The sequence below is a fragment of the Pantherophis guttatus genome, chromosome 2, assembly GCF_059756535.1.
Source record: "Pantherophis guttatus breed Tessera chromosome 2, ASM5975653v1, whole genome shotgun sequence".
Taxonomy (NCBI): domain Eukaryota; kingdom Metazoa; phylum Chordata; class Lepidosauria; order Squamata; family Colubridae; genus Pantherophis; species Pantherophis guttatus.
The window spans coordinates 292,320,623-292,348,223 of record NC_142064.1 but is presented as its reverse complement, the minus strand read 5'-3'; the positions used below and the strand labels follow the sequence as shown (position 1 = coordinate 292,348,223).

The window sequence follows — 27,601 nt, the reverse complement described above, 5'->3', positions numbered from 1 at the left end:
CCACTTAAAATTTTATTTAATAAAATACAACTAGGAGGAGGAGTACCACCTTCTTGGAAAACAGCCTTTGTTTCACTAATCCCAAAGGAGGATCATAATTCCATTAAACCTGAGAATTTTAGGCCAATCTCACTCTTGAATACTGATTATAAGATTTTCGCTAAAATATTAGCTAATAGATTAATGCCAGTCATGCAACAAATAATTCACAATGATCAATCAGGGTTTATAAAAGGGAGACAAATGAGATATAATGTTAGACAAATCGTAGATTTACTGGAATACTTGGAAAAAAACAATCAAGTCCCTGCAGCGTTTATATTTTTGGATGCAGAGAAGGCATTTGATCGTTTGAACTGGCAATTTTTGTTTAAAATAATAGAGAAAATGCACTTTGGGGAATATTTTATACAATCAATTAGAGCGATATATCAGCAGCAAACAGCACAAATCATAGTTAATGGAGGTTTAACAGAGGCTTTTAAAATTGAGAAAGGAACAAGGCAGGGGTGTCCTCTGTCTCCATTATTATTTATTTTGACTTTGGAGATATTATTGAATAAGATACGTGACTCAGAAAAAGTGAAGGGTATTGTAATTAGACAACAAGACTATAGATTAAGAGCTTTCGCAGATGACCTGGTTATTACTTTATCCCAACCTATAGAGTCGGCTCCACATATATTGAATTTAATCAATCAATATGGGAAAGTATCAGGATTTAAAGTTAATCCATATAAGACAAAGATGATAGTTAAAAATATGACTATACTGGAAAGAGATAAATTAGTAAGATTGACAGACTTTGAAATAGTTAAAAAGGTTAAATACTTAGGGGTATATATAGCAGCTTCAAATGCAAAATTATATAAAAACAACTATGAGGTACTTTGGCAGAAGGTACAGAAGGATATGGAAAATTGGAAAAAACTACAGTTGTCTTTATTGGGAAGAATTGCAGCAATTAAAATGAATGTTTTACCTAGATTTTTATTTTTGTTCCAAATGATACCTGTGCTTAAGAAAGACGAAAATCTAAAAGTATGGCAGAAAGGTGTTAATACTTTTATTTGGGCTGGGAAAAAACCCAGAATAAAAATGAAAATTATACAAGATACACGTGAAAGAGGGGGTCTTAAAATGCCTAATTTAAGATTGTATTATGAAGCAGCGGTGTTATCACATATTAGTGATTGGTTTAATCTAACTGAGGGTAGAGTTCTGAATGTAGAAGGTTATGATTTGTTATATGGATGGCATGCTTATTTGTTATATGATAAAAAAGTGGATAAAGTATTCAAGGTTCATATATTAAGAAATGCTTTGTTAAGGATTTGGAAAAAATATCAGTATAAGTTAAATTACAAGATACCTGTATGGGCAAATCCTAGACATGCAATAGAAAATATAAGTATAGAACAAAAACAGGAGGTGATTACTTATAAAGAGCTTCTTACTATGGAAAGGGGGGTAATGTACTTGAAATCTCTAGATACGTTGAGAGAAGAAGGTATAATTTATACATGGTTTCAGTATGGTCAGCTTCAAGCTAGATGGAAGGAAGATCAAAAAACTGGCTTTGTGCAAAATGAGGAGAATTTGGTAAAACAAATTAGAGATCAAAAACAAATGCATATTAAAAGGTTGTATAATGTTTTATTAGAAATAGATTCCGAGACGGAATTGGTCAAAGACTGTATGATTAAATGGGCACAAAACTTTCAGGAACCAATAATGATGGAGACTTGGGAAAAAATTTGGATTAGAAATGTGAAATTTACACAAGCACAAAATTTAAGAGAAAATTTTTACAAAATGTTTTATAGATGGCATTTAGATCCCAAAAAGTTATCATGTATGTATCCTAATGTGCAAGCTAAATGTTGGAGATGTGACTGTGATGACGCAACTTATTATCATATATGGTGGACTTGTAGAAAAATCAAAGCATTTTGGATAAAGATTTGGTGGGTGATGCAGAATATTCTTAAAAAGAAACTGAAATTTACTCCACAGTTGTTTTTATTGGGTATAACCACAGATTGTACAGTTGTAGAGACTAAATTGATTTTGAACTTGATAACAGCAGCAAGATTGTTGGTTGCACAACATTGGAAGAAGGATTTTTTGCCTACTATTGATGATTGGATATTGAAAGTAACTAATTTAGCTGAAATGGCTAAAATCTCAGCATTTTTGAAGGATCACACACAAGAAAGATATATACAGGACTGGAGAAGATGGATTGATTATATACAAAATAAGTATCAGACCAAAAAATATCAAATAGCTTACGAATGATGTTTTTTTTCTTATTATTTGTACAAGTGCTATATAAGTGATATTAGAAATATTATGTTTAAGAAATAGGATTTCATATATGGGGGGTTAAGGGAATTTTTCTTTTAGGGGTGTTAGCATAATTGGTTATGCAATTTAGCTTACTGTTAAAGCTTAATAGAAATACCTTGTGTTCTGCTCTGGGAAGTCGGGGAAGGGGAGGCGGGGTGGGGGTTGTGGGGAAATTGTATTTGTTGTAAAACTCTTTCAATAAAAAAAAAAAAAAAGAAAAAAAAAGAAAATCCCTCAAGAGAAAAACAAAATGGTTAGCAAAGGACTCTGGGCTGGAATGGATCTATTGTCAACTCTCTTGGGGGGTCTCATCCAGACTAAACCCCCCCATTAATCCATCCAAGAGGTGTGCCAGTTGGAGCATTTGCCCTTTCCTTCAAAATGCCTCTTTCTGTTGAGGCTGCCCAAAATTGGGGAGTTTTCAGCCACATCACATTTTGCACTTTTTCCCCCTGAAATCTTCTGCTGATTTTTTTTATTTCTGTATCTTGTGGCTCCTAAAGGGAGAAAAGGAAAAGTGGAAGGAAAAATTTTCTTTCTCCAAATAAAACTTTTTGAAAAGTGATTGAAACACCGAAGAAAATTGGGACAAAGATCTTCTCTTCTCTTCTCTTCTCTTCTCTTCTCTTCTCTTCTCTTCTCTTCTCTTCTCTTCTCTTCGCTTCGCTCCGCTCCGCTCCTCTCCCCTCCCTCCCCTCTCCTCCTCTCGCTCTCTCTTTCTCTTTCTCTTTCTCTTTCTCTTTCTCTTTCTCTCTCTTTCTCTTTCTCTTTCTCTTTCTCTTTCTCTTTCTCTTTCTCTTTCTCTTTCTCTTTCTTTCTTTGGCTAGCTTGGTTGATCATCTTCAGGGCAGTTCAGAGGCATTTGGCTCCGTCCTCTCTCCTCTCCTCTATAACCTCCGCATGAAGCCGCTGGGTGAGGCCATCCGTCACCAGGGCTGGAGGTCTCCTCCGTCTGCTGATGTTATAAGGTTTCATCTCCACCTCTGGGGACCCAGGAGATGCTGAGGCTGCCCCCTCGAGGGTCCTGGAGGCTGTGGGGGGAGGGGCTGACTCGTGCTGCATCTGTCCTTCCCGTCTTCTGCGTTGTTTCTTTCCTGTTGTGTCTCTCATGTGCCTCTTTCTCCTCCTTCCCTCCAGCCAAGCCCACCGTCTCCATCTCCCCCACCAAGATGGAGCCCTCTTCCCCCAACACCATCCTCCTCTGCACCGCGACCGGCTTTTACCCCGTGGAGATCGAGATCCAATGGCTGAAGAACGGGCGGCTGGAGGAGGAGGGCGTGGCCTTTGGGGAGGAGCTCCAGAACGGAGACTGGACCTACCAGCTTCAGGTGATGTTGGAGACCCAGCCCCAACGGGGGGACGTCTATACTTGCAAGGTGGGGCATGCCAGCCTGGAGGCCCCCATCACCATCCAGTGGGGTAAGCCCCTCCCTCCCCTCCCTCCCCTCCTGTTCTGGGGACCCCACCCTGCCCTGAGAAGGGGAAGAAGCCCACCCCATGGGGAGAGCTGGAATGAACCCTCCTGGGGGAAGGTGGGCCTGATCCTCCTGCTCAGGTGAGGCTCCTTCTCCTTCCCCAGAGCCCCGTTCCTCCAGCTCTGCCAGGAGCAAACTCTGGACGGGGATCATGGGGGCCGTGATAGGAGTGGCCTTCCTGGCTGCGGGTCTCTTCTCCTACCTGAAGAGCAAGAAAGGTGAGTCTGGGGGGCTGGAGGAGAGGTGGTGGGGAGGGGACCCTCTAGGGGAGGCCTCTCCTCAAGCTTAGCAGGTGGCCAAGAGGGGATCCTTGAGGAATGTTTATGGGAACTTCTGTTCTTGGAGGGGCTTTAAGTGAAGACAATGCAACCTATGATGGGCTATCAATGGGGAGGGGTCCCATTGAGTCCTCCAGCCCATGAAGGGTCCTGATTGGGTCTTTTTCTCCTTCCAGCAATTCCCATCCAACCTCCTGCAGGTGAGTTTCTCCTCTTCCCCCTCATCTCAACCCCTCCTAAGAGTTTTAGGTGGCTTTTAAAATTCCTTAATTGTTCCTTTAAAAAAAAAAAAAAAAAACTTGCCTGAACAATATCTCCTTGTTGTGGATAGAGCAGTTTTTTGGATTTTGGGCAACGTTTCTTTACAGAGATCTGAAAAAGTATTGCAATCAAAAACAAAAGCACACACAAACGCTAAAATCTTGCTCAGAATTTTTCCACGTTTTGGGAAATTGTAAAAGGGAAGGGAAGGAGGGGGCCATTCCTTCCCATTCCTCCCTTGGGGAGGGAGCACCCCATGTTTACAATCCCCCACGCATTTTGTAAGCAACCCACCCATTCTGTTAGGCTCACTGTGGAGGGGGGTTCCACCCTGTGGCTGTTTCAAAAGGGGTGACACCACGGGTGAAATGCTCCCAGTTCGGACTGGATAGCCCGATCCGGTAGCGATGGGAGCGGGTGGTTCGGAGAACTGGTAGCAAAAAGCCCCGCGCCCCCCTCCCCCACCATTCCCAGCTGAGCCACATGATCATCAGAGGCTTTTTTTTTTTTTAATTTGATTTATATGCCGCCCTTCTCCGAAGACTCAGGGCGGCTTACAATGTGCTCAGCAATAGCCTTCATCCTTTTGTATATTTATACAAAGTCAGCTTATTGCCCCCACAAACTGGGTCCTCATTTCACCTACCTTAGAAAGGATGGAAGGCTGAGTCAACCTTGAGCCTTGGCGAGATTCGAACCCTGCAGTAATTGCAGGCAGCTGGTCTTAATAAGCTTAATAACAGGGTGCCTTAAACCCCTTAAACCCCTGTAGTACCAAGGCTCTTTTTTACTTTTCAAAGCATTTTTTCTACAACCTCTTCCGCCAAAAAAATGCTTTTAAAAGTAAAAAAAAAAAAGTTGGCCATGCCCACCCAGTCACATTACCTCCCCAAGCCACGCCCACAGAACCGGTAGTAACAAATTTTGCATTTCACCCCTACTATGCACTGCGGTATTGTAGGTCACTTCAGCAAATGGCAGGAGATCTGCCCAGCTAAATTGCTGATAATGAACTTAGCATCTCAGGTATTGTTCTGTCATTGCGTTCGCTCGTTCTATACCTCCGTTCGTACTTGGATGAAAGGTGGAGCTGAGTCCTTGAGATGACCCTATCAACTTAATGAACTCCCTCCAAACCTTTGCCCTGAACTGCACCCCACCCTCCGGTCCGAGGGGATCCTTCTTGGCACCCCATACAGACTCCTTTGGGTTCATTAGTTGGAACCTGGACAGGCTCTTCTTCCTGACCCCCCTTCTCCTTGTGAGAATTCACACAATTTCTGGCCAAGTGAGCCCAGGCTCCCCCCTTTGCTGCCACCCCCATCGAAGCCCCGTCTTCTTTCTTCATATGAAGCATCCCAGCCTTTTCCTCCCTGAAATGGGCGGATTCTCTCTCTATGTGTCCCTGCCTGTCAACCACCCCCCTGCAGTGTGGGTCTGCCTTGGGGGTGGGGGATGAAAGGGAAGAAGAATTTATTATTTACGGTAAAAGTGTCTCTTTATATTCTGATTTTCTTCCCCATCTCTTTTTCTACAGCACTCATGAATTAATCCTGCTCTCCGATGCAAAAGGATATTTTTTATTTAACAGCTGAAGACTCTTTGTCCTGTTTGCAACCTGTGAGAAATGGAGGCTGAAGGTGGCAGTTTGGGGGAGGAGGAGAATGGCAGCCTGGACCTTCTCCTGCTGAGACACACATATACACCCCAGCTTCCTTCCAGGGCCTCTCTTCCTTGTGAGGGAGGGGTGGAGACCATCTATACTGTCCCCAGGGATGCTAGGTGGACCTGTCACTCCAGACCCCTCAACTCTCCTGGCTTTGAACCCACAGCAGCTTCATCTACATTATTCTTCCTCCCACTCACTTCCCTTCCCTTCGCTTTGCTATCAAAGAATAAACTTCAGATGTAAGAAAACCCTGGAATCCTCCCTTCCTTCCTCTTCCTTTTTGCTGCCCGCGCAGGAGGCTCCTCCCTCCGCTGCCTCTGGATCCACCATCCAGGCTACTTTTGGTCCGAAGCCAGAACTGGTTCAGGAGGAGGGTGGGCAGATCCAGGGAGGTGAAGGGGCAGGACCCCCATTTCTGCTCAGAGGCCCCCTTGCTCTGCTTCCCCTCAAGCCCCCTTTGGAGGAGCAGAAGGGCAGCAGGCACGGTCCTCCCTGAGCATTTGTGGGGAGCCATTGGGGGGCACCCGAGACCCCCCCTCTACATTCACCCAGCCATTTCAGCCATTTCTCTCCTCCACAACTGGAGGGTCCTGCCCCATTTGGGCACCCAATGGCTCCCTCCCTCTTTGGGGCTCAGATTCCAATGGTATAGAGTCTCCTGCTCGATGGTATAAAGGGTGTAAGTTTGAGCAGGAGGTTGGACTAGATGACCTCCAAGGAATCCATCTGAAGCCGTTCCTGGTGCAGAAGACATTGCCACGGAGGGGAAGACCTGCTCTGTGGGAAAAAGGGGGGGAGTTCAATGGGGCAGCCCTAAGTGGAAGACCTCTCCCTTCTCCCCATCACCTCTAGATGGCCCTAGACAGCCCTCCAACTGAGCCTCGCCCCCTCCAGAGGTCATCCAGACTGACTCTGCCATTGTAACTTCAAATGGTCACTAAATGAGCCATCATAAGTCAAGGACTCCTTTCTTCAATGGGCTTTAACTGAGGGAGAAAAGGACTAGAGACCTGTAATGAGGTTGTGGGGAAGGGCCCCTTCAGCCGCTTCCAATGGGGCAGAGGACCTTGTGGCTGCCCCATCTGCAGACTCAGCCATGGGGCGGAGGAGGAGGAGGAGGAGGAGGAGGGGAGTCCCTGAGCTGCCCTGAGGGAGAATCCAGGCTTGTTGCCTGCTGGATCCTGGCCAGGTCCTCAGTTCCGCTTCGGAGGAGCCCAAAGCTTCAGGCTGGGGAAGCGAAGCCCAAGCGCCTCCGCAGCTCTTGGGGGCTGGAGAAAGAAGGGCTGCTCTGGGTGTGTGTGTGTGTGTGTGTGTGTGTGTGTGTGTGTGTGTGTGTATGAGGGGTGGGGGTGTCAGGAAGAACTCAAGAGAGAATCAAAGTCTTGTGGGGGAGGGAAAAGTTCTGCTTTGATCAGGAGAGCGATGGGATCCCACCAGAGTCTCTCTGGATCTGGGGCCAATTTTGTGAGACTGGCTGTGTCCAAACACACAATTGTTGGGCAGGTTCGGACTCTGCCGCCTCCTTCAGCTGCAGGAGGGGACCCAGTTCTGGCCTGCTGAGGCTGGTGCTGCCCCTCCCCCCATCCCAGGAGAGGATCCAGGCCCCCTCAGGATAGGCGCCCTGTGGGATGCCTGCCTGCTGCAGCTGGGAGAGGGTGGGGGCTCTGAGCCTTGGCCTGGTCTGGCATCACCAACCATTAGCTGGCACTTGATCCTCAGCCCTCAACAGCTGGCAGCTGCCCAGCCTCCGATGCCCTCACCCAGCTGAGAGAGATGGGCCTGGTGAGCCTGAGGATGGGAGACCACCAGGAAGCCTCTGGGCTGCTGTAGAGGCTGAAACTCCTCCAAGACAAGGAGGGAGAAGCTCCAGGCCCTCCTCGAACTCCCCTCCCTCAAAAGATTCACTTCCCATTCCTCTCCCTGGAACTCTCCCCCTCCCCCCTTTCTCAGTTCCTGCCGTTTGGAAGACCTCGTGGGAACCCAATTCCCCTTGTCCAGAGAGAGGGAAAAGGTTAAAATGAGTGGGGGTCTCCCCTTCCTTGGTCCTTGCCCCCACCTCTAAACACAGTAGCCTGTTAGCCTTTCCCACCTTCCTGAGGCTCAGGGTGCAAGGGAGGAAATTGGGGGTCTCCAAGCCCCTCTTTACGCTCCTCCCCAGGGAGCCCTCCCCCCTTTCCTGCCAGTCTCAAGTCAGATGCATGAGGAAGCATCAGGAGAGAGGAAAGGCTCCCCACGGAGAGCAGGACGGAAAACTGGGGGTGGGAGGGAGTGCGGAGGGCGCGAGGGAGAAGAGTGAGGGGGAGGGGAGGGGAAAGTAAGGGGTAGGAAGGAAGAGCAAGGGGGGAATTAGGGAGAGGGAAAAGGGAGGGGGAGGGAGGAAGCGGGAGTGGCGAAGGAGGAGGGAGGGAGGAGAGGGAGGGGGAGGGAAGGGGAAAGCGAGGGGGAAGAGTAAGGGGGAGGGGAGGGGAAAGTAAGGGGTAGGAAGGAAGAGCAAGGGGGGAATTAGGGAGAGGGGAAAGGGAGGGGGAAGGGAGGAAGTGGGAGGGGCAAAGGAGAGGGAGGGAGGAGAGGGAGGGGGAGCGAAGAGAGCGAGGGGGAGGGAAGGGGAAAATTGAGGGGGGAGTGAGGGGGAGCTGGGGGAGGGGAAAGCAAGAGGAGGGAGCGTCAGCGCTGTGCAACTCTATTTCTGACTTCCAGAAAATCGAACGTCCGTCCCACCCAATGAAAAATGGAGCTTTGTGAGCGTCATCCGTCTCCAGGCAGGGGATCCACCGCCAGGTCCGTTGGAGGAGATGGTTCTCGGAGGGGCCGGGGGATGTTCAGCTGTTCAGCCTGGATTTGGCCTTTGTGTCCGCCCATCGAGCCCTTCTGAGGACCCGGGAGAGGCGGAGGTGGGAGTTTGATGGCGCCAAAGGTCTCCTCCTGGCGGGATTTCAGCAGTTGCAAGCAGAGCTGCCTTCCGCAATTGACTGAGGGGGATTTGGTCAATGCCCGTGGTGTCACAAGGGCTGCTCCAGATGTTTTGGGATCGGTTCCAACCTCCTGCAGGTGAGTTTCTCCTCTTCCTCCCTCACCTGAACCCCAGGGGTTTCAAATTCCTTCAATCTTCTTCTGTTTCTCTTTCTCTGAGGTAAACGAAGCACCTTTGAAATGACCCCGCAAAGCCCGCTTGCTGTGGATGAGACAAGTTGCTGAAATTTTGGGCAGCTTTTCCTGAAGGGACCCCAAAATTCAGTGCAATAAAACGCAGTGAAATCTCACTTGGATCGTTTCCACCTTTTGGGAAATTGCTGAAGGGAAGGGAAGGGAAGGGAAGGAGGGGGGCTTCTTCTCACTGGGGGAAGGGGAGGGAGCACCCCAGGTTCATGGGCTGCACTTCCTGACCGGCCCTCTCCTTGTGACATTTGACACAACTTCGGGTCACTAGCACTTAACAGCACTTAGTCCGCTGCTCCACCGAGGCTCATGGAAGCTGCACCCCACATGACCCCTGGGGGGGATGTGGATTGGATAATCCTGACCGGACGATTGGGGGGGGGGGGGTTAAGGATTGCTTTCTATATGTGATTTTCGCGCCTTTTGCCTCAGAGTTTGCTTTTCTCTGGTTGCCTTCAGTTCATGCTCAGGAAAAGTCCCTTTCTCTATGAAACGGGAGTCGGGGTGTTTCTTTCGTGAGTGCTGAGAGGAGGCACGCCTGGCATTAAGCGAGGTCTGCAATTAACAGCCATCCCGGAAAAACTCCCGTGGGGGCTGAGCAAAGACCAGGAGCAGATGGGAGCTGCTGCTTCCGCGACTTCCCCGTGGCTGGGAGGCTTCGGGACGGATGGCTGATTCACAGCCGGAGGAGAAGCCGGAGAGAGCCCGATGGTCGCTGGGCGTGGGGAGGTTACTGGAGCTGGAGAAGACCCCCCCAAGGAGCAACAACTACCAGAGGCCGAGGCGGAGATGCTGCCTGGCAGGAAGAGCAGAAAGAAACTCTTCTGACCACCCAGGCTCTGCAACGCCTGAGAGAGGCGACCGAGAGTCGTAGAGCCCGTGAAAGGTACGCATTGCCTGCGAGGGGGGGGGGGATGGAGGCCCCGGGGGTGAAACGGAGGCGGCTGTTTGTGTGGAAGAGAGAGCCCAAGCCCCGGAAGAGACCGCTCAGGCCTCTGGAACTCAAGCGGCTGCTGCGGTCCAGGGGGTGGGAGGGGAAGTTGGGGGTAAGGGAGGGGGAGTGGACGGCGGGCCTTCTCCTGCTGAGACCTACCAGCTTCTTTTCAGGGCCTCCCTTTCTTACAATGGGGGGGGACAGGAAGGGGGTGGAGATCCTCTAGACTGACCCGGGAACTCTTGGCCTGCCTGTCCCTCCAGACCCCCCTCCCCCATCTCTCCTGCTCAGCTGAGACCCCCATTCAGACCTCACAGCCGCTTCACCTGAAATCCACCTGGCGCTTAGTCAAGTGTGGAGGCCACTGGATCCAGGGAGATTCCCGAGGATCCGCATGATGAGATCCACCTACCGCTATCTATGGAAATCCCAAATCCAGTTCTGGTCACCAGGATAGAAAAAAGATCTCGAGACTCTAGAAGGAGTGCAGAGAAGAGCAACCGAGACGATCAGGGTTTTGACTGACCCTCTTATTGGAATTATGATTATGCGATTATTATTCCTCTGTTGCTTTGCATTGACACTGAGAGCTTCTGCACCAGAGACAAATGATTTATGTGTCCAATCACACTTGGCCAAAACAGAATGTTCTGTTCTGTTCTGTCCTGTCCTGTCCTGTCCTGTCCTTGCACGAGCATCATCAGAGACCCCTGCGGCCCCACAAGCACTAGCCCCTCCCACAAGCTCATCCCCTCTTTCCCCCTCCCCCTGGTCCAGGCCACCAAAGGTTGGGGACCCCTGGGTTAAAGGAGGGCCCAGATTGTTGGGGGCCAGAGGCTGACTCCCTAAACTGCCGAGAGAGGGCCGGGAAGCCCTGGGAAGCGGGATAGAAGTCTAAGGGCTTCTGCTCTCTAGGGAACCCCCTCAGTGCCAAGGCAAGTGGAGTCGGCTTCAGGGAGCATCCGTGCCTTTCTCCTCTCCCTTTGGGGCTGCTTCAGAGGTGGGTTTCAGCCGGTTCGGACCAGTTCTAGAGAACCGGTAGCAGAAACTTTAAGTCGTTCAGAGAACCAGTCAATACCACCTCTGATTGGCCCCGCCCCCATCTATTCTCTGCCTCCCGAGTCCCAGCTGATCAGGAGGAAATGGGGATTTTGCAGTATCCTTCCCCTGCCACGCCCACCAAGCCACGCCCACATAACCGCTAGTAAAAATTTGGGAATCACACCACTGGGGCGTTTGTGGGGCAGCATCCATGGGCTCTGCAGGGGGGGCGGCGCTGTCGGGGATCCCTGGAAGAGAAGGGGGGAAGGAGACGCCGGGTAAGGAGGGGGCTGGGAGGGACCCACGGATGCTGGGGGCCGAAGGGGGAAAAATGGGGAGGAGACCCCCAGGGGAGACTTTGGGAAAGGGGTCGGGGGCAAGAGAGGCAGAGTTTCCAAGCCCGAATCAATTTGGAGCCCCCAAAGTTTCTCCGCTAAAAGCGGAAGGGGAGGGAAAGCGAAAGAGGGAAACTGAGGCACTTTCAGACCTGAATCCATAAATGTCACCAAAAATATAAGAAAAAGAATTTTAACTTTTTCGTCTGAATCTCAGATTTGAGACTTTGAAGGTCAAGCAAGAGTGGAGCTTCTTCGGGGGAGAATTTGGGGAGAAGATCAAGAAACCCCTCCCCCACCCCATAATCCCCAATTCCTCAATCAGGACCTGGAGGGTGGGGGGAGGGGGGCTTTGAGAGAAGGGTATTTGGGGGTCTGAGTTGCTCCTCGGAAATTAACTCCCCCAAACTCTCCCTTTAGTGAAGGGGGCGGGAGACCCTCCCTTTGAGGGGGTCTTAGGGGGCCTCTGGGGAGGTTTTGGGGCAGGACAGGAAATTGCAACTTATTATCCCCACTAGGAATCTTTTCTCCATCTTTCAGGATCCCTTTTCATTTCTTGCTGCAATTGGCTTGAAAACAGAACTTAAAGCACAGAATATTATTGAGGAGTGAAAAGGGGCCTGAGTAACCAACGTGAATTTCTTCTCTGCGCAGAACTCTCTCCTGCATCGGGCGAAGTCAAGGGAGGCTCTGCCCGGAGACCGATGACGCTGCAGAAGGGAGGATTCCCATTGGTCCTCCTGCTCTTTGAGGACTCTCCCTCTTCCGAAGTCCGGGGAAACCTCCTCCCCCCCTCCAGACCCTCCGATTCCTCCTCTGGGGCTGGGGGCGTCTTTCTCCCCCCTTTGGGGCGCTTGTGGGGAGCCTCCATGGCTTTGGCTGGGCTCCCCCTGATGCTGCTGCTGGGGGCGCTGGCCCGGATCCCCGGGAGCGAAGGGGGGGAGGAGACCCCCGGTAAGGAGGGGGCTGGGCGGGGGAGGAGGGGGCTGGGAAGGGGGAAGGAAGCCTCCCCCAGCCTCCATCTCTGCGTGGTCTCCTCCCCCTTCCTCCCCACAGCCCCCCCCAGGAGGACGGAGAGGGACCCTAATCCTAACCCTTCCCCCATGTAGCCCAGGTGGGGGTCGCGGCCTCTCTCGCCCCTCCCCCAGGGTCTGGGTGGGAGGGGGCTGCATGGAAACAGGAAGGGGAGGAAAAGTGAAAGAGGGAAAAAGAGGCATTTGAGCAAAAGTCTTTGGGCTTCTTCAGAAACTTCCGTTTTTCTCCTGAATCTCAGATTTGAGGCTCTGAAGGGGAGGCAAGAGGGGGGCTTCAGGCCCTTCATGGGGAGACCCTGAATTTGGGGAGGAGACCAAGAACCCCCCAGCCCCATAATCCCCCTGGAGGGGAGGGGGAAGTGAGGGAGAAGGATGTTGGGGGTCTTTTGTGAAGGGGGCGGGAGACCCTCCCTTTGAGAGGCTCTTTTTGGGGAGGGGGAGAGGAAAGAGGGGTGATCCTCCACAGTCACCCAAAGGGAGGGAGCTGGGCCGAAGATTGGGGGGAAGAAGAAAGGGGGGGGGAGAGGGAGGGAAGGTGGGTGTTGAAGGGCTGGGAGACCCCAGGAGAGTCGGTCTAGATGTCCTCATTGTGGCCCCTCCCCAGATCCCCTCCCAAAGGAAGAGAGAGTGGGGGGGATGGACGTTACTTTCCCTCCAGCCCCTCCCCCCATCCTTCCTGCCCCTTGAGATCCAACCTTCCCTGCAGAGACTGAACGGGATCGCTGGACCGGTTGAGCTTCTGCCTGCCTTTTCCCACCCCTCCCCCTCTTTCCTCCCCTCCCCCCTCCAGACCCCCCAGGAAGCCTCCCTTCCTCTCTGGGACTGACAGAGTTCCTGTTCCCTCCTCCAGGGGGCGTCTTCCGCCAGTCTGTCTCTCTCGGAAGGACTCCAGCAACTCCCCCTTCCCGCGTAGATCCTCCCCTCCTCTCCCAGCGGCTGGGAAGGATGGGCCCTGGAGTCCCTCCTGACGGCCTTCCTCCCCCTCGCAGCCCACTTCCTGTACCAGGCGAAGGGCGAGTGCCGCTTCCTCAACGGGACGCAGCGGGTGAGGTTCCTGTACAGGCAGATCTACGACCTGCAGGAGATCGACTACTTCGACAGCGACCTCGGGAAGTACGTGGCCGTCTCTCCGTTCATGCAGCCCGATGTGGACAAGTGGAACAGGGACGAGCAGTACCTGCAGCATGGGATGGCCCATGTGGATTACTTCTGCCGGCACAACTACGGGGTGTACAACTACCAGGCGCCCAAGAGGGAGGAGCGCCTCATTGGCCGGAGAGGTGAGTCTGGGGGGGAGGGAGGGAGGGGGGCTCTTCCGTGGGAGGGGGAGGCCAGCCCCCCCCTTCATTTCCTTTCATTCCTTGGGATCCTCCCGGACGGAGGTTTTGCTCCTCATTTATTTATTTATTCTGCACTCTCAGATTCACAAAATCTTCTTCCCAGGGTCCAAACTCTCCTCCTGCCTGGAATCTGGGATCCCTTCAATCCATTTCCCCCCCACAAGAAAATCCATCCACATATGTTTCTTTTGGGGTGGGGGAGGGGAATCCAGCCAGGTCTCTCTCTCTCCTGCTCAATGCAGGCAGTCCTCCACTTAACAACGGTTCGTTTAGTGACCGTTGAAAGTTACAACAGCAGTGAAAAAAAATGACTTATAACCCTTTTTCACACTTATGACCGTTGCAGCCTCCCCAGGGTCACATGATCAGAATCCAGATGCTTGGCAACGGACTCGTACTTGTGACGGTCACAGCATCCCAGGGTCACGTGATCCCCTTTTGCGATCTTCCCATAAGCAAAGTCCGTGGGGAAGCTGGATTCACTTAACAAGCCTGTTACTCATTTAACAACTGCAGTGATTCACTTAATGACTGTGGCAAGAAAGGTCGTAACATGGGGCAAAATTCATTAAACAAACGCCTCACTTAGCAACAGAAATCTTGGGCCCAATTGTGGTCCTAAGTCGAGGACTCCCTGTATCTACATATATATTTCTCTCTATCGCTGATTCATTTCTATCCTATTCAGGAACCTCCCGTCTCCCTCCCTCTTCCCACCCAGAAGCCCCTCCCTCTCTTCCTCTGCTCCAGAAATGCTGCTTTTGGCACTTTGGGATAAAAAATGTGGGTTTCATTTTACCCAAAATAAAAAAAAAGAATTAGTGGACGCTTTTTCACCTGTTGACCCCTTTCTATGGATCTCCTGTTTTTCTTTCGTCTTTCTTCATTCAGAGTCATTTCCAGTCCAGCAGCTTTTCAATCCAATAAAGAAACAGATGAGTAACAAAAGCAGCCTAGAATTGGTCATCATGATTCAATGCTTAAACCGAGATGTAAAACCCCCAATAACAGGAATCCTGATCACTTCCGTCTTCCTTCCTGGGGAGGCTCCTGATTTGGGGGAGAATCCAAAAACACCCACAAAGCTTAAAACTGAATTTGGGGTCATAAGAAAGAAATTGGGCCTCCATTCAACCCTGAAGCCTCAGATTCTTTCATTCTCTCTTCCAGATTCCTTCAACGTTGCCTACATTTCTTTTTCTCCTTTTATTTCTTTGTCTCATAAAAATCTTCTATATTTTTTTTATTGACTGATGGGGTTTCAGAGGCCAAGCATTGCGCAAATCATTTAGCTGCCCTTGTTGCCATTTGGCCTTTCCAGGGAAATTATTGTACATTATTAGAATCAGAGAAGTCTTGAAAGCATCATCACTTAAGAACTGGTTAAGTTTAATGTTCCCATTGGGAGCCCAGAGATTCTCCAAAATTAACGTCTCACCATAGAATCCAATGAGATCCTTCTTCCATAAGAGGAAAACCTCCAGATCCTAAGAGAGAAAAGCCTCTTGGAGCATTTGCTCCTTTGGTAAATAATTGAATATTTTCTGGGAACCTGCAGAGATTTTGCTCTCCACAGATTCAGTCTGGAGGCAAAACTCATTTTCACTCCTAAATTCTTCCTTGCAAACATGGGAGGATTTTACCTGCCACATAAGATGCATTTGGATATGTTTTTACTACCAAAGAGGATATTTTCTTGGAGATAATAATATCCAGCTACATTGTTTCTGGACAATATTTAAAGTTTATTTTTCCCCTATAAATAGCCCAACATTCTTGTCATCTGGCACAGTACTTGAAATAATTCTCATTCCAATAATATTTAATATAGAGATTTCACCACTTTTATTAATTTATCTAGTGATTTTTTCATAACCTCCGAAAGTGCCCCAAGTGCCAATTGTGTTGGTGTTGTGAGTGTGTCTCTTTTGTGGGCCTCTCAGGGCCTCCCTCCCTCCTCCCTCCTTTTGGGGGTCTCTGGGGGGATTTTCCCTTCAGGGAAAGGAGCTTCATCAGCTGCCCAAAGACTCCAAAGCCCATCCTCCCCTCCTCTTTTCCTCCCTCCCCTCCCTCCTTCCTTCCTTCCTTCCTTCCTTCCTTCCTTCCTTTCTTCTTCCCTCCCTCCCCTCCTTCCTTCCTTCCTTCCTCTGGTTCAGGGACAGGACCAAAATCTCTGTCTGGATAGTTTGTGAAAAACCTTCAGCTGCTCACAAGCTTCATCCACATAAATAGAATGCATTTTTATTATAAATCCAAAATGGTGATCCTGAACTTCATTGTGATTCATATAATTTCTTCTTCATCAAAAGTATTATTTTTACTTCCATGAAAATACTTCAGACAAGAGGCCAATAATTCTCCAGGGGTTCCTGTTCTTTATTAAAAGAAGAGGAATATTTATTAAATTCCATGTATTTAATGCCAATTGTTGGTCAGGTTCCATTTTAGGAGACCTGAAATCACAGGATGTTTCTTGAGTCCTTTTGGGGGGAATTTTCTCTTCCTTTTTCTTTGACTTCTGAGCTGACTTTTCTCTCCGGAGAGATCCGGGCGTCTCCTTCCCCCGAGAGGCCAAAGCTTTTCTCCGGCCACCAAGAGAGGCTCCCAACCTTCCCTCAACTCTCCCCAAAATTATATATGTGTATATAAAGAACTTAATGAATCCGGCTGAATCAGTCTGCCTGTGGGTGCTTTCTGGATTTGATTTTTACAAGAAACTCTGATTTATATCTGTCTCCTATTTTATTATATTAGGCATCAAGCTTGATATCAAAAAGAAATCTTGAATGACATGATGTGGGGCAGATATTGTCTATTAAATTGGATTCCTGGAAGGGCCGAGGGAGAAAGTTGTGTCCCTTGGTAGGTATTTAAAAGGAAAAAAAAACCTTTTCTTAAAAATGCCTCTTTCTGTTGAGGCTGCCTAAAATTGGGGGGTTTTGCAGCCACATCACATTTTGCACTTTTCCCCCTGAAATCTTCTGCTGATTTTTTTGTTTATTTCTGCATCTTGTGGATCCTAAAGGGAGAAAAGGGAAAGTGGAAGGAGAAATTTTTTCTCTCCAAATAAAACTTTTTGAAAAGTGATTGAAACACCAAAGAAAATTGGGACAAAGATCTTCTCTCCTCTCCTCTCCTCTCCTCTCCTCTCCTCTCCTCTCCTCTCCTCTCCTCTCCTCTCCTCCCCTCTCCTCTTTTCTCTCTCTTTCTTTCTTTTTCTTTCTTTCCCTTGGCAAACTTGGTTGATCACCTTCAGGGCTGCCCAGAGGCATTTGGCTCCGTCCTCTCTCCTCTCCTCTATAACCTCCGCATGAAGCCGCTGGGTGAGGCCATCCGTCACCAGGGCTGGAGGTCTCCTCCGTCTGCTGATGTGATAAGGTTTCATCTCCACCTCTGGGGACCCAGGAGATGCTGAGGCTGCCTCTAGAGGGTCCTGGAGGCTGTGGGGGGAGGGGCTGAGTGGGATTAGGGGCTTCGGCTGAACCCTGGAAAGGCCAAAGGGCTTTGGGTGTTGGGAGCCCCAAGATGGGGGACTTTAACCAACTTCCTTCCGGGTGGAGCTGCATTGTCCCAGAGACCCAGTTGGCAATTCTGGAGATTCTCCTGGACTCCCGGAGAGCAGGTGGCAGTCACGGCTAGGAGAGTGTCTGTAAGACTTTGGGTTAGTTGTGGCCACTTTGGCAAACAAATTTAATAAATAACTAAATTTACTAAACAAACAAACAAATGTTGTGGTATTAGATCTAATTAAAAATCTGGTTTCATTTTCAACGAGATCCCAAGAATCATCCGACTCGTGCTGCGTTTGTCCTTCCCGTCTTCTGCGTCATTTCTTTCCTGTTGTGTCTCTCATGTGGCTCCTTCTCCTCCTTCCCTCCAGCCAAGCCCACCGTCTCCATCTCCCCCACCAAGATGGAGCCCTCTTCCCCCAACACCATCCTCCTCTGCACCGCGACGGGCTTTTACCCCATGGAGATCGAGGTCCAGTGGCTGAAGAACGGGCGGCCGGAGGAGGAGGGCGTGGCCTTCGGGGAGGAGCTCCAGAACGGAGACTGGACCTACCAGCTCCAGGTGATGCTGGAGACCCAGCCCCAACGGGGGGATGTCTACACTTGCAAGGTGGGGCACGCCAGCCTGGAGGCCCCCATCACCGTCCAGTGGGGTAAGCCCCTCCCCTCCCTCCCCTCCTGGTCTGTGGACCCCATCCTGCCCTGAGAAGGGGGAGAAACCCACCCCATGGGGAGAGCTGCAATGGACCCTCCTGGGGGAAGGTGGGCCTGATCCTCCTGCTCAGGTGAGGCTCCTTCTCCTTCCCCAGAGCCCCCTTCCTCCAGCTCTGCCAGGAGCAAACTCTGGACGGGGATCATGGGGGCCGTGATAGGAGTGGCCTTCCTGGCTGTGGGGCTCTTCTCCTACCTGAAGAGCAAGAAAGGTGAGTCTGGGGGGCTGGAGGAGAGGTTGTGGGGAGGGGACCCTCTAGGGGAGGCCTCTCCTCAAGCTTAGCAGGTGGCCAAGAGGGGCTCCTTGGGGAATATTTTTGGCAGCTTCTCTTGTTTGAGGGGCTATAAGTGAAGATCACACAACCTATTATAAGCTATCGATGGGGAGGGGGTCCCGCTGAGTCCTCCAGCCCATGAAGGGTCCTGATTGGGTCTTTTTCTCCTTCCAGCAATTCCCATCCAACCTCCTGCAGGTGAGTTTCTCCTCTTCCTCCTCATCTCATCCTCTCCTACAAGTTATTGGTGGCTTTTAAAATTCCTTAATTGTTCCTTTAAAAAAAAAAAAACTTGCCTGAACAAAACCTCCTTGTTGTGGATAGAGCAGTTTTTTGGATTTTGGGCAACGTTTCTTTACTGAGGTCTGAAAAAGTATTGCAATCAAAAACAAAAGCATACACAAATGCTAAAATCTTGCTCAGAATTTTTCCACGTTTGGGGAAATTGTAAAAGGGAAGGGAAGGAGGGGGCCATTCCTTCCCATTCCTCCCTTGGGGAGGGAGCAGCCCAGGTTTAAATTCCCCCATGCATTTTGTAAGCAACCCACCCATTCTGTTAGGCTCACTGTGGAGGGGGGTTCCACTCTGTGGCTGTTTCAAAAGGGGTGACACCACGGGTGAAATGCTCCCAGTTCGGACTGGATAGCCCGATCCGGTAGCGATGGGAGCGGGTGGTTCAGAGAACTGGTAGCAAAAAGCCCTGCGCCCCCCTCCCCCACCATGCCCAGCTGAGCCACACGATCATCAGAGGCTTTTTTTTTTTACTTTTCAAAGCATTTTTTCTACAACCTCTTCCGCCGAAAAAATGCTTTTAAAAGTAAAAAAAAAAAAAGTTGGCCATGCCCACCCAGTCACATTACCCCCCCAAGCCACGCCCACAGAACCGGTAGTAACAAATTTTGCATTTCACCCCTACTATGCACTGTGGTATTGTAGGCCACTTCAGCAAATGGCAGGAGATCTGCCCAGCTAAATTGCTGATAATTAACGTAGCATCTCAGGTATTGTTCTATCATTGCGTTCGCTCGTTCTCTACCTCCGTTCGTACTCGGATGAAAGGGGGAGCTAAGTCCTTGAGATGATCCTATCAACTTAATGAACTCCCTCCAAAACTTCGCCCTGAACTGCACCCCCTCCCCCCTCCGGTCCGAGAGGATCCTTCTTGGCACCCCATGCAGACTCATTTGGGTTCATTAGTTGGAACCTGGACAGGCTCTTCTTCCTGACCCCCCTTCTCCTTGTGAGAATTCACACAATTTCTGGCCAAGTGAGCCCAGGCTCCCCCCTTAGCTGCCACCCCCATCGTAGCCCCGTCTTCTTTCTTCATATGAAGCATCCCAGCCTTTTCCTCCCTGAAATGGGCGGATTCTCTCTCTATGTGTCCCTGCCTATCAACCACCCCCCTGTTGTGGCTCCGTTACCGGAGCCTGTGTCATCGTCAGGAGAGGACTCCGAAAGTGAAGGGGACCCTCCTCTCTGGCAATGCCTTCGGTGTCCGCCGAAGGGCAAGAGATAGGGCCCAGTCAAACCTTGTGACGAACAAAGCTGAAAGCTTCCATGCCATTCTGCATTGCTGGACTTTTGCTTTAAGACTTTGCTGGAGTATCTCTGGACTTGATTAGTTCCGTAATTATTGAGCTGCTTTCCTTTGATGTATCAGAAGCGGGGAGAAGTTATCTCTCCTCTTTGTAAATAATAAACTCTTGGCAGGCTGCCACTAGGTTGTTGCCAAGTTCCGTTATCATAAGGAAAAGGATTTTGCCAGCTGGTTTGGTCTTTAACTCCTGAACGTCTGTTAGTGGGGATGGGGACAGAACACCCCCCGCAGTGTGGGTCTGCCTTGGGGGTGGGGGATGAAAGGGAAGAAGAATTTATTATTTACGATAAAAGTGTCTCTTTATATTCTGATTTTCTTCCCCATCTCTTTTTCTACAGCACTCATGAATTAATCCTGCTCTCCGATGCAAAAGCATATTTTTTATTTAATAGCTGATGACTCTTTGTCCTCTTTGCAACCTGTGAGAAATGGAGGCTGAAGGTGGCAGTTTGGGGGGAGGAGGAGGAGAATGGCAGCCTGGACCTTTTCCTGCTGAGACACACACATACACCCCAGCTTCCTTTCAGGGCCTCTCTTTCTTGTGAGGGAGGGGTGGAGACCATCTAGACTGTCCCCAGGGATGCTAGGTGGACCTGTCACTCCAGACCCCTCAACTCTCCTGGCTTTGAACCCACAGCAGCTTCATCTACATTATTCTTCCAACGAATCACTTCCCTTCCCTTCGCTTTGCTATAAAAGAATAAACTTCAGATGTAAGAAAACCCTGGAATCCTCCCTTCCTCTTCCTCCTCTTCCTTTTTGCTGCCCCCGCAGGAGGCTCCTCCCTCCACTGCCTCTGGATCCACCATCCAGGCTACTTTTGGTCCGAAGTCAGATCTGGTTCAGGAGGAGGGTGGGCAGATCCAGGAAGGCGAAGGGGCAAAACCCCCCTTTCTGCTCAGAGGCCCCCTTGCTCTGCTTCCCCTCAAGCCCCCTTTTGAGGAGCAGAATGGCAGCAGGCACGGTCCTCCCTGAGTATTTGTGGGGAGCCATTGGGGGGCACCCGAGACTCCCCTACATTCACCCAGCCATTTCAGCCATTTCTCTCCTCCACAACTGGAGGGTCCTGCCCCATTTGGACACCCAATGGCTCCCTCCCTCTTTGGGGCTCAGATTCGAATGGTATAGAGTCTCCTGCTCGATGGTATAAAGGGTGTAGGCCAGAGCAGGAGGTTGGACTAGATGACCTCCAAGGAATCCATCTGAAGCCGTTCCTGGTGCAGAAGACATTGCCACGGAGGGGAAGACCTGCTCTCTGGGAAAAAGGGCGGGAATTCAATGGGGCAGCCCTAAGTGGAAGGCCCCTCCCTTCTCCCCATCACCTCTAGATGCCCCTAGACAGCCCTCCAACTGAGCCTCGCCCTCTCCAGAGGTCATCCAGACTGACTCTGCAGGACTCCAGTGGCTCAATCACCGAGGCAGAATTTCCCCCTCCCCTTCCTCATCTGGGGTCTTGGGGCCACCACAGGAAAAATAGGTTGGAGTGTGATTGTAAGAATTGTCTGAAATTGCCTGAGAAGATTTGGGCTCCTTTGAGCAATGCCTCCCCTTGCAAGACAGTGTGCAAGAACCTGGAGAAGGGACAACACCAAATGTACCAATGGCAGGAGAGGAAAAAATTAGACCGGACCTCCTTAAGGAAAAAAGAAAGTCTTGTGTTGATTCATTGTTTAGGGGAACTGAAACAGCCGTTTCTAAGACGGACAATCAAACTAAGGTGGTTGGTTGTTTCCCAGGAGCAACTATCAAAGACGTGACTGAGGGGCTTACAGAAATAATGAAGTCCACAGATTCTTTGATCCCTTTTTCCTCTTTCACGCTGGGAGGAATGAAAAAGTCCCTGGAAACGATGCCAAGAGACTCGGAGCAGGTGGGCAAGGGAGCCAAAGAGTTGGGGGCACAAGGGGATTTCTCTTCCACTCTCCCAATAAAGGGAACCATCCAAGGAGGGAAGTCAAGCCTGGCTTAGGGGATGGTTCTCTCGAGGGAAATTGGGATTCTTGGACCATGGTCCACAACACCCACATGGGGGGCTTCTGGCAGGGGATGAGCTGCCCCTCAGAAGAACCCAGAAGGTCGGCTTTGGACACCAACCGGCTCTCCTCATCCGAAGGGCTTGAAAGTGAGACCGAAGTGAGAGGGAGACAAAGTTTTAGAAGCAAATTCCAAGCTCAAATCTCAGGGGAATCAACCGGATGGAAAGAAAGAAGGGAAACTCGGAGACAGAGCAGGAGATGTAGAAAGCAAATATGGGGTCAGTCAGAAAGGGACTCGGATGCCTCTGCACGGATGTTCATAGTACGAGGAATAAACGGGGTGAAGGTGGAGCCCAAAGGCAGGTGTGACATTGTTGCAATCACCAAAACTTCATGGGACGAAACCCAAAATTGGAAGGTGCAACTAAAGAGGTTTAATGCGGAGGAATCAGGCAGCAGCTGTCCAAAGGAAGTGGGAGACACGGACACAAACTTGTAGTTTGATGTAAATAAATGTATTTCACATCTACATTCACAGCAGACAAGAGAGTCGGGAATGCCGGGAGATTGTGAGGTAAATCTCAAACAGCATTCTGAGCCCATGGAAGAAAAAGGCGGGAAAAAGGGAAACTCCCCCTTTCCACCCAAAGCAACCAATCAGAGCTCAGATCACCTCATACAGGAGCCTGCACACACTCAGCCACAACGTGTGTTCTCGACCATTGTGCAATTTCCTCTTCCACCTATTCCATTTAATATCTTCACATTTAAAGGGTTCAAAAGAAACAGACCCAATAAAAGAGGAGGTGGAGTTGCATTATGTATATATAAAAAACAAACTGATCTAGAAACGCAACAGAAGAAAGACGAAAAACCCTTCAATGCATTTGGGGTTGAGATAAAAGGGGAGAAAAGAGGGATGGGGGAATATTCGGAGCCTCCCAACCAACCAGAGGAAAGAGATGGAAGTTTCTGTTACTTAGCCGAGGCCCGGAGGAAGCTCCCCCCAAGAGTCATGGGGGGCTTGGACTCCCCTGGCCTCACCTGGGAGGCAGGTTCTGGGCCTGGTGGAAGAGGAAAGAGGCTCCTGGGAAACCCAGCAGACCAGAGGCCGCCTTGGAAGCAGCCCCCCCTCCTTTCCCCCCATACGGGGCCTTTGCCACCAGGGGAGGGGAGACCCTGGACGGGGCCTTCTCCAACCCCTCCCCCTCCTCCTCCTGGCCCCTCCGATCCTCTCTCTGGGAGGCTCCGGTCAGCAGAGAAGCCTTTAAGGTTCATCAGAGAGGACCCAGGAGAGAACTAGGGAGACTGTGGCCGGCAGAAGCCGTGGAGGCTCTACGAGGAGATTCCTTCAAGGGCAGAAATTGGAAGGTATTTAAAGAGGCTGCAACGAACGGACAATACACTGATGGGAACGAATAAGCTTCTACTGTCTCTTCACAAATAAAAAAATATTTTAAAAAGAAGGAATGTTAGGCAAAGAGTCACTTTTCTCAGTGCCATTGTAACTTCTAATGGTCACTAAATGAACCGTTGTAAGTCAGGGACTCCTTTCTTCAATGGGCTTTAACGGAGGGAGAAAAGGACCAGAGAGCTATACTGAGGTGGTGGGGAGGGGCCCCTTCAGCCACTTCCAATGGGGCAGAGGACCTTGTGGCTGCCCCACCTGCAGACTCAGCCATGGGGCGGAGGAGGAGGAGGAGGGGAGTCCCTGAGGGAGAATGGAGGCTTGTTGCCTGCTGGATCCTGGCCGGTTCCTCAGTTCCGCTTCGGAGGAGCCCAAAGCTTCAGGCTGGGGAAGCGAAGCCCAAGCGCCTCTGCAGCTCTTGGGGGCTGGAGAAAGAAGGGCTGCTCTGTGTGTGTGTATTTGTGTGTGTGTGTGTGTGTGTGTGTGTGGAAGAGAGAACGCGGAGAAGAGCACAATATTTGGGGGGTTGGAAGCATGAAAGGGGCCCAGAGGTTCTGCCTGGGTCAGGTGGGGGATGGAGGCCCCACAGAGCCTGCCTGGATCTGGGGCTGACTGTGTGTGAGTGGCTGTGTCAGATACACAACTGTGGGGCAGATGCTGGGGGGGACCTGGCTCTGGGCTGCTGAGGCTGGTGCTGGGCCAGGGGGGAGTTTGACCCCTCCAGCCCCCCCATCCCTGGAAAGGACCCAGGCCACCTCTGGACCCCCAAAGCTCTTGAAACAGGATCCGGAATTCAGGATCTCTCTAAGCCGCCTTTGCGTAACTGAGCAGAACCCGAATCTCCCACAAAGACTAGAAAAAAAGTTTTCTATGGATGAAGTGAAAGAGGAGTAGAAGAAACAGAAGGTCTCCTTTTGGGATAGTTTGAGGGGGGGGGGAGATTGCCAAACTATGATGGTTAAAAGGCTGTAATCCTATAGTGGAGGAAATAGGATCCCTGAAGTCCCCAGGATTTCTATTAAAATTCCAGGTTGTTCTATAAATTATAAATTTATTCTTCGGTTTAATATACTGTCCCTCCCTCCATCCTTCCTAAATAATCCTGAAATCTTTTCCAAGGCAGAAAATCCGCTCAGATCCTCTGACACATCATATCCGTGCATATGGATTTTCTTCTTCGTCTTTTGGGAAAATGTTTCCTCCAACTCCCCTCCAGAAGAACTAAATTCATCTCAGAGGCTGATTCTTCGGACTTGGGAGTCCCAGGACTGATTCCTTTCCCCCTAAAATCCCCTTTTCTCTCAGGATCCCTGCAGGCAAAAGGTTGAGTTCCCTGGCAAAGAACAAAAGGGAGGAATGGAGAATCTGCTCCTTCCTAATATAAAATGTTTCTGAGATTTATGGAGCTTAAAGGTTTATTTCAAATCACGGCAGAGATTTGGAAAGGAGGGAAAAGCTGCATTTATGTGGAAATGATATTTCTCTTCAAAAGACGTTTTGTACAAACACACGTACAAAAGTTGGAGGGAATTAAGGACAAAAACGCCCTCAAAATTTCCAGGTGAGGAAAAAGTGCCTTGAGGGCCCTTTGGCTGAGAATTGGGGGGGGGGGACGGAGGAAGAGCCGCTGCTCAGACGGGGGGGAGACCTCCCTGAATTCTGGGCTTGGGCTGGAAGAGAAGGGGGGATGGGGGGATCTTGGGTGGGCTCTGGGTGGGGGGAAACTCCACTTGGGACCCTTCCTGGAGGGGAAGACCGACTGGACTCCCACTCCTGCCCTTGGGATCTCCCTCGCTCACTTGGGATCTCATAAGTAGATCGCGGAGTGGGGCAGCATCTCTAGGGATCACCCCTCAACTGACAGAAGCCGAAGCCCAGAGAAGGTCGATCTGCCTGGAAGGGAAAATGGGATCCTCCAAAGCCTCTGAGGGGGATCCGACCTGGAAGGGATCAGGAGGGATTTCCTGACCCTGAGAATCAATGAATCAATGGGGCAGTCCCCCATCTGGAATTGTGTGTGGAGGAGGGGGGCTGCATCTCTGGAGGCCACGGGATTGGACTAGAAGATCTCTAAGGTCCCTTCCAGCCTTTGAGTCTCCCCATCAGCCCTCCCCCCAAGCCTTCCACCCATCCGCCCCCTCCTGCTTGTGCGGGGAGGGGGAGGAAAGGCTGGGACTCTCCATAAAAGAGGAAGCAGCCGGAGACCCTCCAGACTCTGGGCTGAACCCCCGACAGGCTCCGCTCCAGCAGTCCTTCAGGGGGAGATTCTTCCCCCCCCTTATGATTCACCCCCCCCCATTGAGCTCAACAGCAGCCATTCTGGAACCCAAACCGACCTGAACCCCACAGCGCTGGGGGTCAGACCTCCCCTCCGGCAGCCCCTGTGCCAGGAAGGAAGGGGGTCAAAGGTCAGAGGCTTCCTGGGGGTTTCACCTGGGGGCCAGGAAATGTGGGGAGGTGTGTGTGTGTGTGTGCGTGTGTGTGTGTGTGTCCACAGTCACCAACTCATCCCCGCCCCCTGCAGAGTCCAGAGTCTCTATTACTGGACATGCTGACTGCAGCAAGAATTCCTTCCATGGAAAGAAACCTCCAGGATGGAGGAAGGGATGGAATGAAAAAGTGGGCAGAGATGGAGAAATAAACTTTTTGAAAGAAGAGATTTCCAGCTGTTTTTCTACCTGGAAGCCCCTTCTGGACTTTGGGCAGAAAAAAATGAAATCTGGACTTACTGATTAAGTTAAGTTGTTGGTATAGAAATGATTAATATTTACTTACAGAAGAAATAAAACCAGAGACTAGATGGGAGATTGGAGGAGAATCATGGAGGGGGGAGGGGGCAAAAGGAAGACGGAGCTGGCATGAAAGACCCCCCAGATTGCAGCCCCCCAAGACTGAAGGGATTCCCCTCCCCCACTTTCTCCGCTTCTCTCTCTGCGCCGAACTATCTCCTGTATCGGGCGAAGTCAAGGGAGGCTCTGCCCGGAGACCGATGACGCTGCAGAAGGGAGGATTCCCATTGGTCCTCCTGCTCTTTGAGGACTCTCCTTCTTCCGAAGTCCGAGGGAAACTCCTCCCCCCCTCCAGACCCTCCGATTCCTCCTCTGGGGCTGGGGGCGTCTTTCTCCTCCCTTTGGGGCGCTTGTGGGGAGCCTCCATGGCTTTGGCTGGGCTCCCCCTGATGCTGCTGCTGGGGGCGCTGGCCCGGATCCCCGGGAGCGAAGGGGGGGAGGAGACCCCCGGTAAGGAGGGGGCTGGGCGGGGGAGGAGGGGGCTGGGAAGGGGGAAGGAAGCCGATGGGTCCCCAGAGCCTCCAGCAGCCTCGATCTCTGCGTGGTCTCCTCCCCCTTCCTCCCCACAGCCCCCCCCAGGAGGACGGAGAGGGACCCTAATCCTAACCCTCCCCCCATGTAGCCCAGGTGGGGGTCGCGGCCTCTCCTGTGCCTGGGTGGGAGGGGGCTGCAGGGAAAGAGGGAGGGGAGGAAAAGCGAAAGCGAAAGAGGGAAACTGAGGCATTTTCAGCCCTGAATCCCCAGAAGGGAAAAGAGGCATTTGAGCAAAAGTCTTTGGGCTTCTTCACAAACTTCACTTTTTCTCCTGAATCTCAAATTTGAGGCTTTGGAGGTCAGGCAAGAGGGGGGCTTCGGGCCCTTCTGGGGAGCCCCTGAATTTGGGGAGGAGACCAAGAAGCCCCCACCCCTATAATCCCCCTGGAGGGGAGGGGGAAGGGAGGGAGAAGGAGGGGGTGGGAGACCCTCCCTTTGAGAGGCTCTTTGGGGGGGGCTGCACTGCATGGTCTTTTTGGGGAGGGGGAGAGGAATCAGGAGCCGTCAAAGGGAGGGAGCTGGGCTGAAGATTCTGGGGAAGAAGAAAGGGGGGGGAGAGATGGAGGCAAGGTGGGTGTTGAAGGGCTGGGAGACCCCAGGAGAGTCGGTCTAGATGTCCTCATTGTGGACCCTCCCCAGATCCCCTCCCAAAGGAAGAGAGAGTGGGGGGGATGGACGCTACTTTCCCTCCAGCCCCCCCCCATCCTTCCTGCCCCTTGAGATCCAACCTTCCCTGCAGAGACTGAACGGGATCGCTGGACCGGTTGAGCTTCTGCCTGCCTTTTCCTACCCCTCCCCCTCTTTCCTCCCCTCCCCCCTCCAGACCCCCCAGGAAGCCTCCCTTCCTCTCTGGGACTGAGAGTTCCTGCTCCCTCCTCCAGGGGGCGTCTTCCGCCAGTCTCTCTTGGAAGGTCCCCCGCAATTCCC

General features: G+C 51.1%; 2 protein-coding genes across 2 annotated transcripts in view; both read left to right on the top strand.

Moving 5' to 3' along the window:
• LOC148116181 (H-2 class II histocompatibility antigen, E-S beta chain-like) overlaps window positions 1–4,360 on the top strand; it is a 40,337-nt gene extending 35,977 nt beyond the window's left edge. The window contains exons 3-4 of the mRNA XM_087888757.1: window positions 3,490–3,771; window positions 3,932–4,360. Of these exons, the coding sequence (XP_087744883.1) occupies window positions 3,490–3,771; window positions 3,932–4,116 (467 nt within the window). The 3' untranslated portion in view covers window positions 4,117–4,360. The remainder of the gene's footprint in view (window positions 1–3,489; window positions 3,772–3,931) is intronic.
• Window positions 1–27,601, top strand: part of LOC148116177 (H-2 class II histocompatibility antigen, I-E beta chain-like) — a 252,867-nt gene that overhangs the window by 101,260 nt on the left and 124,006 nt on the right. The gene's annotated exons all lie outside the window — the stretch shown is intronic.